Source organism: Falco naumanni, chromosome W (assembly GCF_017639655.2).
Source record: "Falco naumanni isolate bFalNau1 chromosome W, bFalNau1.pat, whole genome shotgun sequence".
NCBI classification, from domain to species: Eukaryota; Metazoa; Chordata; class Aves; order Falconiformes; family Falconidae; genus Falco; species Falco naumanni.
The window spans coordinates 18,422,149-18,438,455 of NC_054079.1; the positions used below are offsets into that span (position 1 = coordinate 18,422,149).

The following is a 16,307-nucleotide window of genomic DNA, read 5'->3' on the forward strand; positions in this document are numbered from 1 at the left end:
GTCCCACGTGATTTCAACTGGATGATCAGAAATAAGGTCCGAGAGGGTACGTGTGAATGCACACGTGAGAAATGGGATTACTGAGCTGTAGCTTGTGCCCTTGGGATGGGGTACCAAGGTCAGAACTGCCTTCCTAGATGCCCCAAGTTCATTTCTTACACCACACAATTAACAATTCAACTGATGGCTGACCTGTTTTCAAGTGTCTGCTGGAGATGGGGCATCTTTGCCATGCTGTTTGCCAGCCAAACAAAAAGTGTCTATTGACACAGTAAACTAAAAATACAACACACATTTGTGATCAAGTGTCCTACACTTGAAATTAAGCCTCTTCGAGCTTAACTTCAACTAGGCTTTGGTCCACCAGCCAGGCAAGTTTCAACCCAGTGCTCTCAATCCAAACACAAAATATTTAGACTGTTACGTGCATACTAATTCCTTTCCTACCCCACCCCATCCTTTTTTAAGTAGATAACTTTGAAGCTGTTTTTTCTTCCCTGCTTCTAATATAACTTCCTGCTATTGGCAAATTTTGGAAAAAAAATCCTCTTGAGTACTCTTCCTCAGAAGAGCATAGCGTTTTCTCCACATTTAACAAGCATGGCTGCTGTCTGTCATGCAAAAATCCATTAACTTTGGATTTAAGCGTTTTTAGAGCAAAATCAGGAGACAAACAAGTCTTGCAGAGTTTCAGCAAGTCAGACTCTCCTGCTAAGTCCCTAATAAAAAAAAAAAATAATCCCCCATCCCAAACCCCACAACAAAGCACCTTCACTCCACAGGATGAGATGTAGTATTTGCTAAGGAACACCAGAACACTCCCAAGGATTGTCCAAGCATTTTCATTAAAGAAAAAGCAAAATAGTCTGCTTCAGAGTCAAAATTCATGTAGGTATTACAGCAAACCTCTTCCCACAGAGGCTGTGGGCTTTTTATTACTATTTGTAAGACTGTTTCTTCTCATGGTCAGGTAACAGTCTCTTCCATCCAGCACCAGGCTGCAGGCCAAGTTGTGTCAGTTCATCAGTCTTGAACTCAAATTGCTTCTAAGAAGGACCACGTTGAGCCTGTCCTGTCAAGACAGCAGAGATGCAAAGCTAGATTTGTGCTCCCCTCAGCACAATTCCCATTAAGCCAGCTCCTGTGCTCCAACAACTCTTTCAGCACTGCAACAAAAGGAAAACTATGATCTTTAACTAGTAGATACATCTAAAGAGCGTTCAAGGTAACCGGTAAGGGTGCTTTTGTGAGCGTGTCACTGCCAAAGCTGAGCATAAGCCACTACCATTTTTTTCAGCTCCACTTTTCCCGTTCTACTAAACCTCAGTATTTCTCAGCCCTGGCTCTTTGCCCATTTTCATTTCACACACTGCACAAACCTCAAAGTCCAAGTATATTATGAAGATATTTTCCCTCACATCAGTACTAACATCAGCATTGCTAATAGATGTGTTTTTTCCTCCCATTGGACTCAGACTTTTAAAGCTGTAAAAGAAAAGGTACTTCTAGAGAAAGGGATTATTGTTCCTAAATTATTGTTTCCAAGGCTTAACTACAAGAAGGAGAAGAGGTTTATGTTGGCATCTGAAGGTACACCTCAGAGCTGTACATACATCTCTTCTGCAAACCAGGATCCTGTTAGGTATGTCCAGTCTGGAGGTGGATACTCTCCAGAGCAACCACAGTTCTTCCCAACCCACAGCCTGCCTCAGTGCCCAACAGCCCTCCTGTACAGCTGAGACTGCTCAGCTCCTCAGCTGCATGACAGTTCCTCATCCAAACAACAATTTCATTTGTCCCCCACTCCAAATCTTTTTTTCCAGATCCTCCGCTAACCAAAGTCAATACTCTTTGCTATTCAGACCGCTTACAAAAATACACTGCAACAAATTCTGAAGTCCCTTCTCCACTATTAGACAGCAGGCTTGGTAGTGAGCATTCATTCAGCCCTCAAGTGGACCTGGCTGAGCTTTTACCCACCTACATTTTGTAGTAGAGACAAGCTCAAGCCTCATCTGCTTTTGCTAGCTTTGGAACCAAGCATGTGAGGAAGCACAGCACAGACTGACAGCACAACTATCTGTACACAACTTGGCTCAGGTCCGTAAGAGATTTCACTAGGACCTGTACCTGAACTAACATCCCTTCTGTCAGTACACAGTCCTTCTCCACAAACTGTTAACTCACATTTCCTCCAGCTCCCAAATCTCAGCACTGCCTGACATTGTTTTGTGGCAAGATAAATTTTGCTCTTCTCAGAGCTTCAACAGGATGAAATCTTGCTCTTCTCCCAAGGAGCCTGCCTCTGTTGCTTGAGGCATTTTTTATTTTTTTTTAGCCACAGGCTCCATCAGTGATTCCACAGGGGAAAAAAGCCACAAACACCCAGCTCTGAAAGCCCTGGGGAGTCCATGCCTAATAACCCCCACCCAAATCTCAACAGCATAAGCACATCTTTTTCTCAGCTTCACTTTGTGAATTCATCACTTTGTGATCAACTCTTCAAGGACGTGCAACACAAACAGAAGAGACAGGACTTCTGAAGTGTTTCTAAATTCATTATGCATTAGCTTTATTTCAAAGTAATTCATGCATTTAGACAACTGAAGCTTACCTGTACACTATTCCCTCTCCAACTGTTTCATATCTCTGATGAGTTTGGAGCATACAGCAAATAACCCTGGGGCATCTGCAATTCCCTGGTCTAGACTATGTCTCTACAGCTTGACCTGCCTCTACTCCAGCTTCCTTGAAAATTGGCCACATGCTTGAGGCTCCAGCTTCCCTGTGTAGCTACTCCTTGATCAAAGGTGACCACCTGCCTAGACAACTCCTCTCAAAGATTCAATAAGAACCCACCTCTTCAGCCAACAATAAACTGCAATTGCTGGCAACCTAAGTTTAATAATCTTCTATGCTTGGTGCCACAACGGCTGGTCTTGGAACTCTACTTCAAAATGAAAAGGCAAGCAAGCAAGACTTTAAAGCAAAAATAAGTTCTAAAAATCAAACTGAATTTGCTGCCGCAGGTACACATTGCTCATAAGCTCAATTAATTCATGAGGCATGTGTAAGTTTTTTACAGTATATTACTACAGCTTTAGACAAGCAAGTAGCTAGATGCTGTTAACAGAAAAATCAAAAGCAACAGCAGCTTTGTTTGGACTTCCACTATTGCAAATTAAAACACAGTAGGGCTGGAGTACCCATGTCCATTGCCACTTCGGATCCTATTCCAAAAGGAACAGGACAAGTAACTGGGCTCTACTGTACCCATTCTGACTACATCTTCTACACGAGGGAAAAGGATCAAGAGCATCGAGGTCTGATATTACATATCCATTGTCGTTCATTTTTCTTCTGCCAACTAACTAGATTTAATCCTGATTACAGTTAATGAAACAACAGCTAATGCAACAAAGACTGTTCTTAGCTTTGAAGCTTTGATTCTAGTTTTCATAGCTGTGACAATCTAGTACTAGAAACTTACTCCACAAACTGTTTTCAAGAGAAGAAACGGCAACCTTAAGAGAAATTTTTACCCAAGAGATGGAAAGAGGACCAACACGATTAAAGGTTATTTTTAAGTGGCCTCCTTTAATACAGTTCATGACAGTTATTTACTAGCCAAACTTAAGTGGTCAGGAAAACAGACATTTCATTAATATTTTCTTCATAGTAATAAACTTCCAGACCAGTTGCAATTTAACTCCTTGAGCCAGTCCTTTTAGAAGCACTTTTAATATAGCTTGCATGTTACCTGCTATATGTGCAATTCTTTTAATGAAGACAGTACCTCACTAACTCTTCAGAGCTGGTATTTAAGCTACAGTATCCCCAAAATTAGGTTATAGTCAAACTTGTTTTGGTAAAAGGAGCACTGCTTCATACTCAAGTAAAACACTGTGTGGGTGGAGTATAGTGAAATCCTGTATTTCACAATATTTTAACTCAAAACCCAGCTGCAGTAAAATTTCTGTTTGCAATGCTAAAAAAAGCTGTAACCACAATGAAGTATGACAAGTTTGAATGTTAAAACAAAACACAGTTCACTGTGCCAACAATTTAGAGCTACAGATTATTATCAAACCCCTAAACTTCACACCCTCCCACTTCAACGTGAAAAGTCAAGTTGGACACATGAAAATAAAAAGCTTAGTGAAGTACAGTAGTTGTGATTTCTAGGTTTTACTGTGTAAATTAGTTTAAAGCTATTATTCCTAAACATCTAAGCTGACTACTTTGACAGCACCCAAGAACCTTTTAAGGCAGATATTTGTGCATACTTTGTGCATTTAAATCAGGCGTCTCAGCCCACAGCCTAGACTCTCTACCAGAGAGCAATCCAGAGCTCCCAATTCAGACTTTACCTCTCCTTGCTGATTGTACAGGGAGCCTGAAGTTAAACTATCTATGCTGCATGCCTGCAGTCAGTCTCAAGGAGGTCAATTTCTGATTAAGCACAACATCCTGAAAAAAGAACAAGAAAACACCACAGCTCTTACCATGTTCTAGATTTGTATAACAGCACCTGGAAGCCAAAGGACTCAGTGCAAGATGCTAAAGTTAACAGCAGAAAATTCCTGTTGCAGTGAGTTTACCACCTAGATGGGAAACATGCACAAAAAGGGGAAAATACACAGAGATGATGGTCCACTATCAATTCTCACAGTTTAAAGGTGCAGAAGTCCAGGCATCTGACACTGTTCTCAAAGCCTCAGCCCTGGAACAACTTCTAATTGAACCTGCGTTTTTCTTTGGAGGGAGAAGAGTTCTGAAACATCAGCTCAGTGCATCCAAAGCTGCTAAAAGGCAACTCAAAAATAATTTTTAGGCTCAGATGTTTACATCAAGTACCTGTTTTTTTATTACTTGGCTTTGGCAGGACTATGAAAAATCAAGCTCTGACAGGGCTAGTGACAAGAAAGAGATCACAACCCAGGCACATGGAATCCCAGTCCAAACTTAAGGCAACAGTTACATACAGTTTTCCAGCTTCACGATACAGCCAAGCAGCTGGCTACCAATACCTAAAAGTATCTCCAAGCTGAGTCCTCCCTGCTTGAAAAGTATTTTATCTAACAAAACAGCCTCAGCAAAAAAAATAATTCACTTTTAATTTGTACTTTGAACATCAGTACTTTGACTGGCAGAAGAGGGATGAAGTCACATTCCTTACACACCACAGGCATTGTGCATTAAGATCCTTGAGCAGGCACTGGTCAGGTTTTGAGGAAGAGCAGAACAACAGTGGGGTAAGAAAGAAAGGCACTAGATTAAGAAACGGGAGTAGGTTAAAGTTACTCAAGAACTGCCAAGGGCATTTAAATGAAACACATGCAAGCAAACATTTCAAATGCAGATAAGTTCTCTTGTTCCACTAAGCTGTGGCTGAAACAGTAATGGCAGGAGAGAATATTTTAATGGTACTAACAGAAGTTAAAAAAAAGTGACTTCTACACAGGCTGAGATAGCCTTGCATGCAGGCAGCACCACAGGTCCACAGATAATGTCTGCAGTGTCCCTGCACTTCCAGGTAGTGTACATGCCAAAAAAGGGTACAGCCAAGGTTATTACCAATGTTCAAGGCAAAGCAAGTTATATCACCATAGCTGAAAGCACACACAGAGAAATCCACAGTAAGACGACTACAGAATTAGGTCACCCAATCCATTCAAGTTGCAACCTGCTCAATAAATGCAGTGGAATCTTTCACCCAGACAAGTCTCTCTCATCTAAGTGTTTCACAGGTGAAAGTAAACATCTGAGCTAGTAGGATGTAATTTGAACATAGCAGGGAAAAAAGCAACTGCTTTAATAAACCTGACCTAGAGTAGAAGTCTGCATTGCTAAAACACACACACTCAGAACCTCCACGACAGAGATGTTAAATCACTTACACAGCTATCTTTCCAGCCACAAATGGCACAAGTGTCCTGCATGTTATTTGGGTGGGTTGGACCGATTCCTAACCTTCAACAGAAAATATATACAGCAATTAAAAAAAAAAACACCAACCACCATGAGAATTAAAACTTTTATTAGTGTATTCACATATTAGACAAATGCAACACGCATTAAGTTTATTTCTTAGGTTCACAAGTTCTACCAATACATTAGTCTACTGGTAAAACTAGCACAAACTGGTAACTGCTTTGCCAATTTTTTTTAAAGGTGTCCGGCCCACTTTTTCAAGGCTTGACTTTTGGTATTGCTTCTATGCCCTAGTCAGTATGGCATAAAAATATCCATCACTATCATCAATTCAGTCAAACTATTAAAAGCTATAATACTGGCCACATTTTTGTTCTCAAAGCTAAGTTATCACTAGCTGTACTTACAAAGTACAGTACTAGTGTAATGGATGAAACAATGGGAAAACCAAAGGCAATCCTGCTACTGCCACAACAACAGAAGAATGACAGACAGCTAGATCACAAGATTGTTAGTAAGATGTATATTTTTCAAGTCAGAATAACCCTTCTATACAGTTTCCCAACCCTTCCCCAACCCAGACTTATTTGTAGAATATATTTCAGAATATTTTTAATATGGTGCAGTTGTAGTGTCCAAGGGTTCACAATAACATGCACTGTCACGAAGAACCTAGAAGTCCTCCTTCGCTGGTCATACCTCAGCAACCACTATCCTAGAGGTTTTGCAGAAGCAACTACTTTTAATAACAAGGCCCATTATGACATAATGAATGCGTATGATCTGGTATGCAAGTAAGCTATACAAAGCCACTCAGAACAGAAATTTAAATTCTGTTACTGAAATATGTTAAGAAGCTGCATCTATTTAAAACCTATACGAAAGAGTCTAGTTTACCCTGGGAAAGGATTTTTCAAGGTATTTGGCTCCAAAAGCTAAAAAACATGATTAGTGACATCTGTTTAGTGAAAAAAAGAGATGTAAGGGGTAAGCCAATAACCTTGTGTACTTAATCCAGTATCCAGTACTACAGTAGATTCTCATTCCATGAGAAAAAACACTGATTTCAATGATTCAAGGTACAAAAGTCCCAAATTACATCAACGCCAGCAATACTGCTGGTAACAGATGTATCAACTCAGATGAGTAGGGAAAACTAGACTCCTAGTGTGGTGGATACTCAGAATTTATAATATAAAATCATTTTAGGCCCCATTAAGTATATAAAGTGTCTTAAGATTTCACAGATGAATCTCAAGACATTTCTTTCCCTTCCAATGGAGGGATTTTCTTTTTCTTTAAGGCGGCAGCAAAAAGTTAAGCTTTTCTACAAGGAAAGTCTGCTTTTTATGTTTAAGACAACTCGAAAACCTGCTTATATAAAAAAATACAAAAGAATAAAGGAGTTAGAGTCTTGGAATTTTATGAGTGATTTGCCCCAATCAAAAAACCCAAGCAACTATTTATGAGAACTAAAATGTAGAACAGCACAATACTGTGATATTTGATATCATGATACATTACCTGTACATATACTTCGCTATTCATGTTATTGATAAACCATTAGGACACTCAATTATATACCCAATAAAAACACCATTAAGAGTCTTTAGAACTGTCCCTTCTTCATTCTGAAGAAGGCATTTCTATACACTAAATTTTCATCTAGTATCAGAGTATAGGAAACAATCCACAAGGTGCTTGAATTGATGAGACCTCAAGTGCTGTTTTTCTTTAAAAAAAAAAAAACCAAAAAAACGAAAACTTTTTGGATAGTAAACAGTTCATGGGGACCACACACAAATACTATGACAGACGAGCTGTTATATTAAGTCTGTTGATTGGACTCTGTATTTAGCCCACTGGTAACGGCAAAAAGAGTTTTACGACATGCTGGAGCAGCGTACTGAAGGGGAGCCCATCTGAGTCAACACTTTGTCCAACCATTGTAGAGGTCCATTCAGATGAAGTTCAATCCAGCAAGGAGTGCTTGTTACTGTTTGCCGCCTAGAAAATAGAGAACAGAAAAGTCAGAAAGCAGCTTTGACTACTGTAAAGTTCTCCATCATATGGATGGAATCATATTTGATCATATCTACTACACGAAGATCAAAATCTGCAACCATTGCCATAACTGTTACTTATCTTCTGTTATTTATCTTTTTTCAGACAGTGTTGGGGGGGGAGAACCCCAACAAAAAAACCCCAAACACTCTGTATCTGTAAGACACATGAATTATTACATGCTTTTCCATAATACATCGAGAATATGCTGCTCTGGAGAGTAAGGCAAGAACTGCAGCATTTGCTTCAAGTACCACACCAAGAGTCTTTCTTCTAAAAAGAAATTAAAAAGTGAAGATTGTCCAACCAATGTGGTGTTCACATCACAGATCACTGTGTGCAGCTGTATCTCAACCTTCAAAGAGTCTGCATACATAACTAGGTTTGAATTTTGTAGACAACCACTGAGACGTATGGAATAGAAACACTTGGCTCTGCACTGTCAGCACGGCCAAACAGCACAGTACTATGGTCATCAGAAAGTCCGGCTTTTTGAAGCAACTGACAAGATGAAAGTATAAGAAAACTGCTATATGTTGTCAGAAACACTGTGTCAAAACACAGCGTGTGGTTATACTGTGCTAACCAATGCAATCTCAAAGGAATACTAACCTTTCTCTGATTTCCTGTAATCTTAAAACTCTACATGTATTTTGTACTGTAACACCCTCACACAAACAATTTAAGTAAAAACTGTGTTTCCCTTGTCTCTATATAAACTTGCCTGTAATTTCCCACAATAGATGCCCTTAATTAAACACCATATAGAAAGCGTCAGTAAAGCTGAAGTGCTGACAACCATAAAAGCTGCGTTCACTCTCCCATATATCCTTGTTTCAGAGACCTGTTAATCAAAATTCTTCCTTCTCATCTCCAAAGTAGAGAAATCAGTATTGGACACACTGCCCGAGAAATCCTGTGATTTCACCATACCCACTGCAGGCATGGGAGTTTTCCCAAACTAGATGAGCAAGACTACTGCTGCTAAGCAAGTTTTTCCTAGTAATTCTAGCTATCCTGAAGTCAAAGCAAGGAGGCATTAAGATTCAAAGGCAGCAGATTAGTCAGACACAAAACCAGCCCCTTCATTTTTACTGTGGGGACTGCAACCCTTAGCTTTAAGGAAATCTGTTTATATAAACAGAGGAACTGAAAAGGCAGAAAGATTAAGCCAGTGAGAGGATGGATTTCAAGAAGTTGTCTGTGGTTTCACATTTTCTAGGAGAAGAAAGCAGCTGGGGTCTGTGCTCTCAGCACTCAAAACACATTGTTATCTTAGCCCTGAACATCTATGCCAAAACAAAGTGATCCAATAGAAGAACAATCTAAACCACAGGAAACAATTCCATTTAGTCTTGAATCCTCTCCCGAAGAAGGAAGTTCATTATTCCACTGCTGTCAACTCCCCAACAATGTGTTCCACAACACATTTCCTCAAAATTTTATAACTGGTTCTGTTCAACAACCCTGGCTTTGCACTACGCTGGCAAAAGTTGGTAAAATGGTGACAGCCACTTAGCAGCAGTTTCAAAGCTAAAACTCTGCCTCTTCTACCCATGGATTTCCAGTTCATTTCTCACTAAGTCTCTGCTGTAATTACCTCTACTTAACTTCCTTCAGAAGATGATCCCGGACTTGGATAGTTCCTGTGCTAACATGAACACTTGACTGCTGATCTGAACTCCTACCACCATCCTCAGTTCAAGCCAACACAACGAGCAAAACGCTATAAGCTCTTTTGCCTACCAAGCTTATAAAGTGTACCACCCTGCCTTACCTGCACATTTACGAACATATGCCATATGCCTAAAATGTAAGTAATGCTTTGACTTTGCCAAAGCCTATTCTATGAGAAACGTTTTTGACATAACAATGAAGCACAGAAGTTTTAACTAGAATGATAGATTTTACAGTGCTTCCTGGTCTATTTTGACAGTTCAGACTACATTCATTTAAATTCAAGATTGTGTTTGCAGTAGCAACCTCTTCTTGCTTTAAATCACAACTGCAGCATAACTTACAAGTTTTGTGCATCAATAATTCATTAGCATCATCTTCAACAGAGATGCAAAGAAACTAGATCAGCATTATATCAGGAATCAGTTTCTGTACTGCTCTGGCAGCGTTTCCACTGCAGCTTTTTTAATCCTATGATCTCTGAACAGTTTACACACTATCAACATTCTCCCTCCTCAAAAATAACTTTACCACAAGCCTGCCCCCACTGTTATAGCCCAGCACTTATATTTCATTCACTTCAAGTTGCCTCCATATCATCTGACTGATTAAGCCTTTCTTCTGTTCTGATTTGAATGTTGTATTTAATTATGTGTAAAGTGTTTACATACTCCTTTTTAAGCCAAATCCATCAGTTCTTTAAACTTGAGCCAAATTCTTTCTTGTGTACCTCTTGCTAACAAAGAACTACCAATTTATTCCATTACTCAAATTTCTCATTTCATTTAACTAGGCTTTTACAAAATTGGCTTCCATTTCACTGAGAAGCCTCCCCTACATACTGATGTTTCTATTTACATGTATGTATTTCCAGAGCAGATAAAATAATCAGAACCCCAGAATTCACAGCAGAACCTACATGACATTATTCAACTTCAGTAATTATATGGATTTTTAAAAAATCATTATGTATTGCAAAAGGGTATTGATACGGCAGCCTTCATTCTTTCAGTGGACAATTTCTAGAGAGGCTTAAGGGACTTGTTTAAAACCACATCTCTAGCTCTCCAAAATAAATTAAATCTTTAATACTGCTCAGTTAGAGGTAAATTCCTTTCCTTCCCAAGTTCCCATACTACATTAAAAACAGGCACTGTCCTCAACTACAGCTCTTAGTTTGTGCTAATAGACAATTGGAATCTATTCAAAAGCAGATAAAAGACTATTTTTTCCACTCAAACTGTTTTTAGCTTTTTTATTACATAAACACAGTCATCTTACTCCTCCAAAGTTTTTTTCCACTACAAGTTCCAAAATATTTGCCATCCCTTAAATGTGTGTTCTCCAGTTGTTTTATTCTGCAGAATGTACTCCAAGTGACTCTAGTTCTTTCTGTCGAGTACTATCAACTGCATCCCACACCACAACTTAACAATCTCCTTATACTCCATATAGAACAGGACAGCGACAGAAACAACTGTATGTCTAACAAACAACAAATAATCTCATAGCAAACTGAAAATTCTAGATGTTGTCAGTGATTTCACCACAATAAGCAAGCAGGAATGAGCAAGGAAACGGAACTTTGACAACATTCCTTGCTTAACAGCTGGCTTCAATGCAATACCAAAATCAGTTTACTGGTCTTTATGAATTAGGACATCCATAGCTGAGGGGGAGAAAAAGGAAAATATGCATTCAACTTGCAGATGGCAAGTTGAATACAATACAATAGCAGTAAGATGCCTGTATGTATGGCTTTCAAGCCAGACAGAAAGAGTATATTAGTGAAAGAAGAAAAATTATTAACTCTAAATTTAAAAGCAGGTTTTTTTCTTACCTGTATTCAGCTCCCCATCCTTTAACAAAACTCATTCTTATGGTACACATTCTAGTTAGCTGATAAACTGCTTCAAAACCCTGATTCACAGATTGAGCCAGAAGAGCAGCAAATTCTTGATTATTAAAGATTTTTAGGTTGCATCCTATAAAGGAGAAAAGTCAAAAGGGGTCAAAAGGGTACAATCAATAAATACTTGTGTTTGCTACACAGAAGCCCGAGACTATGGAGAATCTATCAAAAGGAAAACAGATGTCATTAGTGAATACATTCACTGGGTATTTTTACACAAGACCTTCAGTAGGCTACTGACCTGGTGGAATTTTGCACACAGTTGCAGGATGCCAGCCATATCTTTGATTACAGTTGGGGCTCTGAACAAAAATCGCACTATCGCTTAGGCACTCAGCAAAAACTTCTCCACCGATGTAATAGAGACGTACTCCCCTTCCTGTAGCAAAATTCAAAAGGACTCTAGTTATCATATGAGCCAAGCAGATTAACAAACAAGGGAGTATTTTGTTCAGAAGGCCTTGTTTTCCTTTACAACAGAAACCGAAATCAGTTATCTACAGGACCACACTGCTGAGCTGACAGCTGTAGCAGGAGCAGGACACAATTAACTTGCATTTTTCTCCCACGAATACACAATATTTGAAGGAAAAGCAGAATAATTTTTGGTTGAGAACGAGACAATTTTCTAGCCATGTAATGGCTTGTAACCAAATTCAAGTCAGGGAACAGTGTCCATTACTAAATAACTTTTTCACCTAAAGAAATAACAAAATTGGATTAAGATTAATATTAGCACGAGTTTTAATTCTGTTGAAGCTAAAGTGTTGCATGTGAAGTGGCACAGGCAACTTTGGCTAAAAAGGAAAACAGGAGGATACCACTTCAACACTCTCCACTTATATGCACCCACACTATTTCACAACCCACTGCATATCCCTTCTCAGAACTACTATGACAGAAGCAACAGGACTTTATTTACCCTATTACAAAAAAATACCCATAAGAAATCCTATTGTTCACTTTTAAATTGTGATCTTGTTCTCTCTCTCCAAGTGGAAAAAAATAATCTGCGTGCATGGGTTATTACTAGCAGAAGTATGGTAAGTGATGTATAATTGATCTCCCAAAGAAAACTGTTTATGATTAACAGGTCCTCTGAAGGCCAGTTTCTCTTCTTTTTCTTTAAAACTATTTTTCAAACAATCTAAGGAGCTTTCATTTTCTTTATAGAGCAGCTCACATTTTTGCTTTTTCTCATCATTGACCATTTTGATCAGCCAGCACAGGTATAGCCTGGGTTTCTGCACATCTAAAATTTTATTAGAAAAGCATTTGGATTTGGCATAGAGGGAGTAAGAAGGTTCTGCTATAGAGGTTGAACTTTTTTAGTAAAAGTAAAACCAAAAAAAATTCTCATGAATGTTGCTAAGTAGAATCCAGAAAGAAAAAAATAGTTTATTGAAGAATTTAAAGCCAAATTACTGCATTGTGGAAAACAATATTCTTTACTATTACAAAGAAAATCTTAATCATGTCAAAACAGTGTGTTATCTCAATGGCAGCTTTCAGAAAAGAATTTAATTAATAGCAGTGTCCATTCTGCATCTTATAAATTAGAATAAACTAAACCACATGTAAGTATTTTGTAATTAAAGCTTAAGTTTCAGTAATAAGCAACTCTGTATATAAATGCTACCCAGGGCAGAGTGGTACAACAAGGAGCCTGAAAGCCAAAAACCTGCCCCTTGGGATGCTTTGGTGCATCATCTTTTTCCAGAAGGCAAAAAACAGCAATGTGAGCAACAGAAATCCCATACAGTTGAGTGGCTTCCTCCTGTGCCACTAGCAGCCTGACACCTGTGTGACTGCTGCTGCCACCGACTTGGTGACTACTGATTGAGGAAAGGCAGCTCCTCTCAGCTTCAGCCATCACTACATCTCTTCCCAGTTGCAACTGGCTGCAGTAGCAGAGGCTGCTACGTTTCTCCCTCATTTCAGAAGCAGTGACCTCTGTCTTTCCATTTCTGTCCTTAACAAGAAACACCAAGATCTCCTCAGCAAGCCTCATGAGAGAAGTTCAATGGCTGGCTGCACAAGGATGAAAAGAACACCAAGCATAGATCTGCCCATCCTACCTGGATCATGCCAGAAAATTTACTGGGCTAAAATGAAATTAAATAGTTAAAAGATCAGAGATTTTTACCTATGTGTCGCCTTGTCATTTCCACTGTAGCATTTCTGTTTACATTGGAAAGCAGACCTAGACAAAATCGTTCTGAATTTGATGGATCTGTAAAGCCATCTACAGTCAGGGAAGGCTGTGATGCATGGAAGGTTTCTCCCACTCTTTGATTCAATTCATAATATGCTATTGAACACCAAAATGCAGGCTCCGAGTAAGTAACTGGTTGCAAGTCTAAAAAAAAAGATTAAAAACCAAGCTTAACATGGAATTTGAGGTTGAATAGCTGCATGGCTATTTGTCTCTTTCAGAAACAACAGCAGCAGTCTCCTGCAACTACCCAAATTGTATTTTGCTTGCTGTCATTTTTACCTACCCAAGTAAACAGAATGGAATTCAATATTCCACACAAGCAAAGGAGAGGGGAAGAAGGGGTGATCTGACCACAGCTCTTTTAGTTCAGTACTTGCATTTTGCTCAGCAAAACGATTAAGCTAATGTTGCCACGAGTGCCAGATGTTGAGACATTTCTGTTGCCTTTCTGCAACTTGCAAACATTTTGGCAATGTTAAAGATTAACCTATCAAACACTGAACCACACAGAAGAAAAAATATTAATATGAAAATTATGTTCTCTTGTATTACACTAGATCTTCCACAGTCTCTTTATCTAAAGGCAGTTCTAAGCTCTCCCCTACAAGAGCTCAATATCTTCCCTGTGCATCTTCAGCTTTTCCTGCCCTGCTTCCCCTCTTTACCTACTCTAATTACTTAGCATTCTGAACAGCATTTTCCTGTCACATCCTGTCACCGTTCCTTAAACAAACCCAAGGGAATCTGATCTTCCCGAGGCATTTATACAGACACACAGCAATGATACCTGATCAAAGCAGGTGGGCGACTAATGTGGGAGCAACAATTGTGTTGTGGTTACAGGTGAAAGTACATGAGAAGACCAGCAGCACACACGTACATGGGAGACTGCAAGTCTGGGCAGCACTATGGATAGGCTAATGCTAATGTTCTTTAAAGGATTTATTTTATAATTGCTATTCCTGCACACACAACCATATTATTCTTTCTCTTTGCTAGAAGCTCAACAGTTACAGAAATAGTTATTAACAAGTTATTAACCCAGCTCTATTATGTTTATTATCAGGAAGCCAACCCAAGAGTCTCCTCCTAATAGAGTTCTTACTTTTTAAAATATGTTTTCATTTTTAATGTCATTATATATAAAGAAGGGTCATTGCATGCACAGAAACAATTAAAAATATTTCCAGCTTACCCAGGCTATGATTAACTGGGGAGAGAGTACTAGGAGACAGCTCTGCTGGAGATCCTGTTGAAGCAATACAGATTGTTTCAGAGCAAATTATTCTTGTTATTTCAGATGGCTAGGTATAACCATTATCTCAATATAGTTTTATGTTAAAATTCTCTGGAATGAGAATCCTCATAAATCCTACAACTAGTTTTCCAGCATGTCACATACTTATTCTGAATTAAGATTACATTTAATTTTTCAGACTCCTGGAAACCTGCCCCTCCTTATAAAGACTCAATTAACACCTTAGTGTTGTATTTGGCAGAGCTCTCACTTCATGCACACTCTGCAAACAATTTTATTTATGCACTTCTCCAGCGAGAAGGGTAGTGATTTCTTCCCAAATTCAATGAAAAATAGCTAAGAAAAAGTGGACAACAAGTGAGATACTGTCTCTATTCTTAAAGGTGAGGATTTGTCTCTAGAAAAGAGCAAAACTGGATTTCCTCATTTGAAGAAATTAATTCTTTCCTGGAAGAAGGGAGGAAAAAAGCAGAAAAGCAAACTATCCAGCACAATTTGTGCACTAGTAGGCAACATAAAGAAAGGCTTTGCACAGGAACATTCCTACAATTAAAAAAAGCCTGACATCGGCAGTCATTAAGGTACCTATTGTCACATAGTGGAAAAATATTGCAGTACTTACAGAAACTAGTGCAGTTGATTCCAATTAACTGAAAAAGGTTGTTAATATTAGCTAACTAAACACACTCAAGTCCACCAGCACATAGCAGGAGGTTCTTATCCAACACATTACCTGTGCTCTGCCCAAGTCTAAGGCCAACCAGATAATCTAGAAACCCTTCCACACAAAGGTACAAATGCCTTACTCTTTCAATACAGCCTTCCATTTAAGAATTAATTTGAAGCATGGCAGAAGCAATAAGGCTGTCAAGAATTAAGAGACAGGATCTCAAAATGCATCATTTCTGTAACTTGTTTAGGCCAACTGACATTTTGCTTCAGTGAACCCATTTCCAGAAGGTAAACTCAGGTGTAGGTTGAAACCAGCCAGCTATTAAAATTTTAAGGCTTTCTAATGGAGATTTAATTAGACCTGCATGCCTTTGTTACAAAACAAATGAGATGTACTTAATATGGCACAGAATTTTTTAAAGCAGTCCCCTAGCAAAAAATTTTGTTCACAAAAGATTGAAAGTGATATAATAAACAGAAAACACCAGGTTATACAGAGGGCTACTGACATCATTGTTTGGGTGAATTCATGCCGCTATGCAGAGGGATCGCAACTAGTAATCCCAAGTCTT

General features: G+C 38.8%; 1 protein-coding gene across 4 annotated transcripts in view; it reads right to left on the minus strand.

The window, feature by feature from the left end:
- Positions 1–6,023: 6,023 nt before the first annotated feature.
- The window catches only part of LOC121080591 (mothers against decapentaplegic homolog 2), a 55,455-nt gene continuing 45,171 nt past the window's right edge, over positions 6,024–16,307 (minus strand). For all 4 annotated transcript variants that reach the window (XM_040578722.1, XM_040578724.1, XM_040578721.1 and 1 more), the window contains 5 exons: positions 15,001–15,054; positions 13,734–13,946; positions 11,829–11,966; positions 11,516–11,660; positions 6,024–7,941 (listed from right to left, as the gene is read on the minus strand). In XM_040578722.1, coding sequence (XP_040434656.1) covers positions 7,818–7,941; positions 11,516–11,660; positions 11,829–11,966; positions 13,734–13,946; positions 15,001–15,054 — 674 coding nt within the window. In that variant the 3' untranslated portion in view covers positions 6,024–7,817. The remainder of the gene's footprint in view (positions 7,942–11,515; positions 11,661–11,828; positions 11,967–13,733; positions 13,947–15,000; positions 15,055–16,307) is intronic.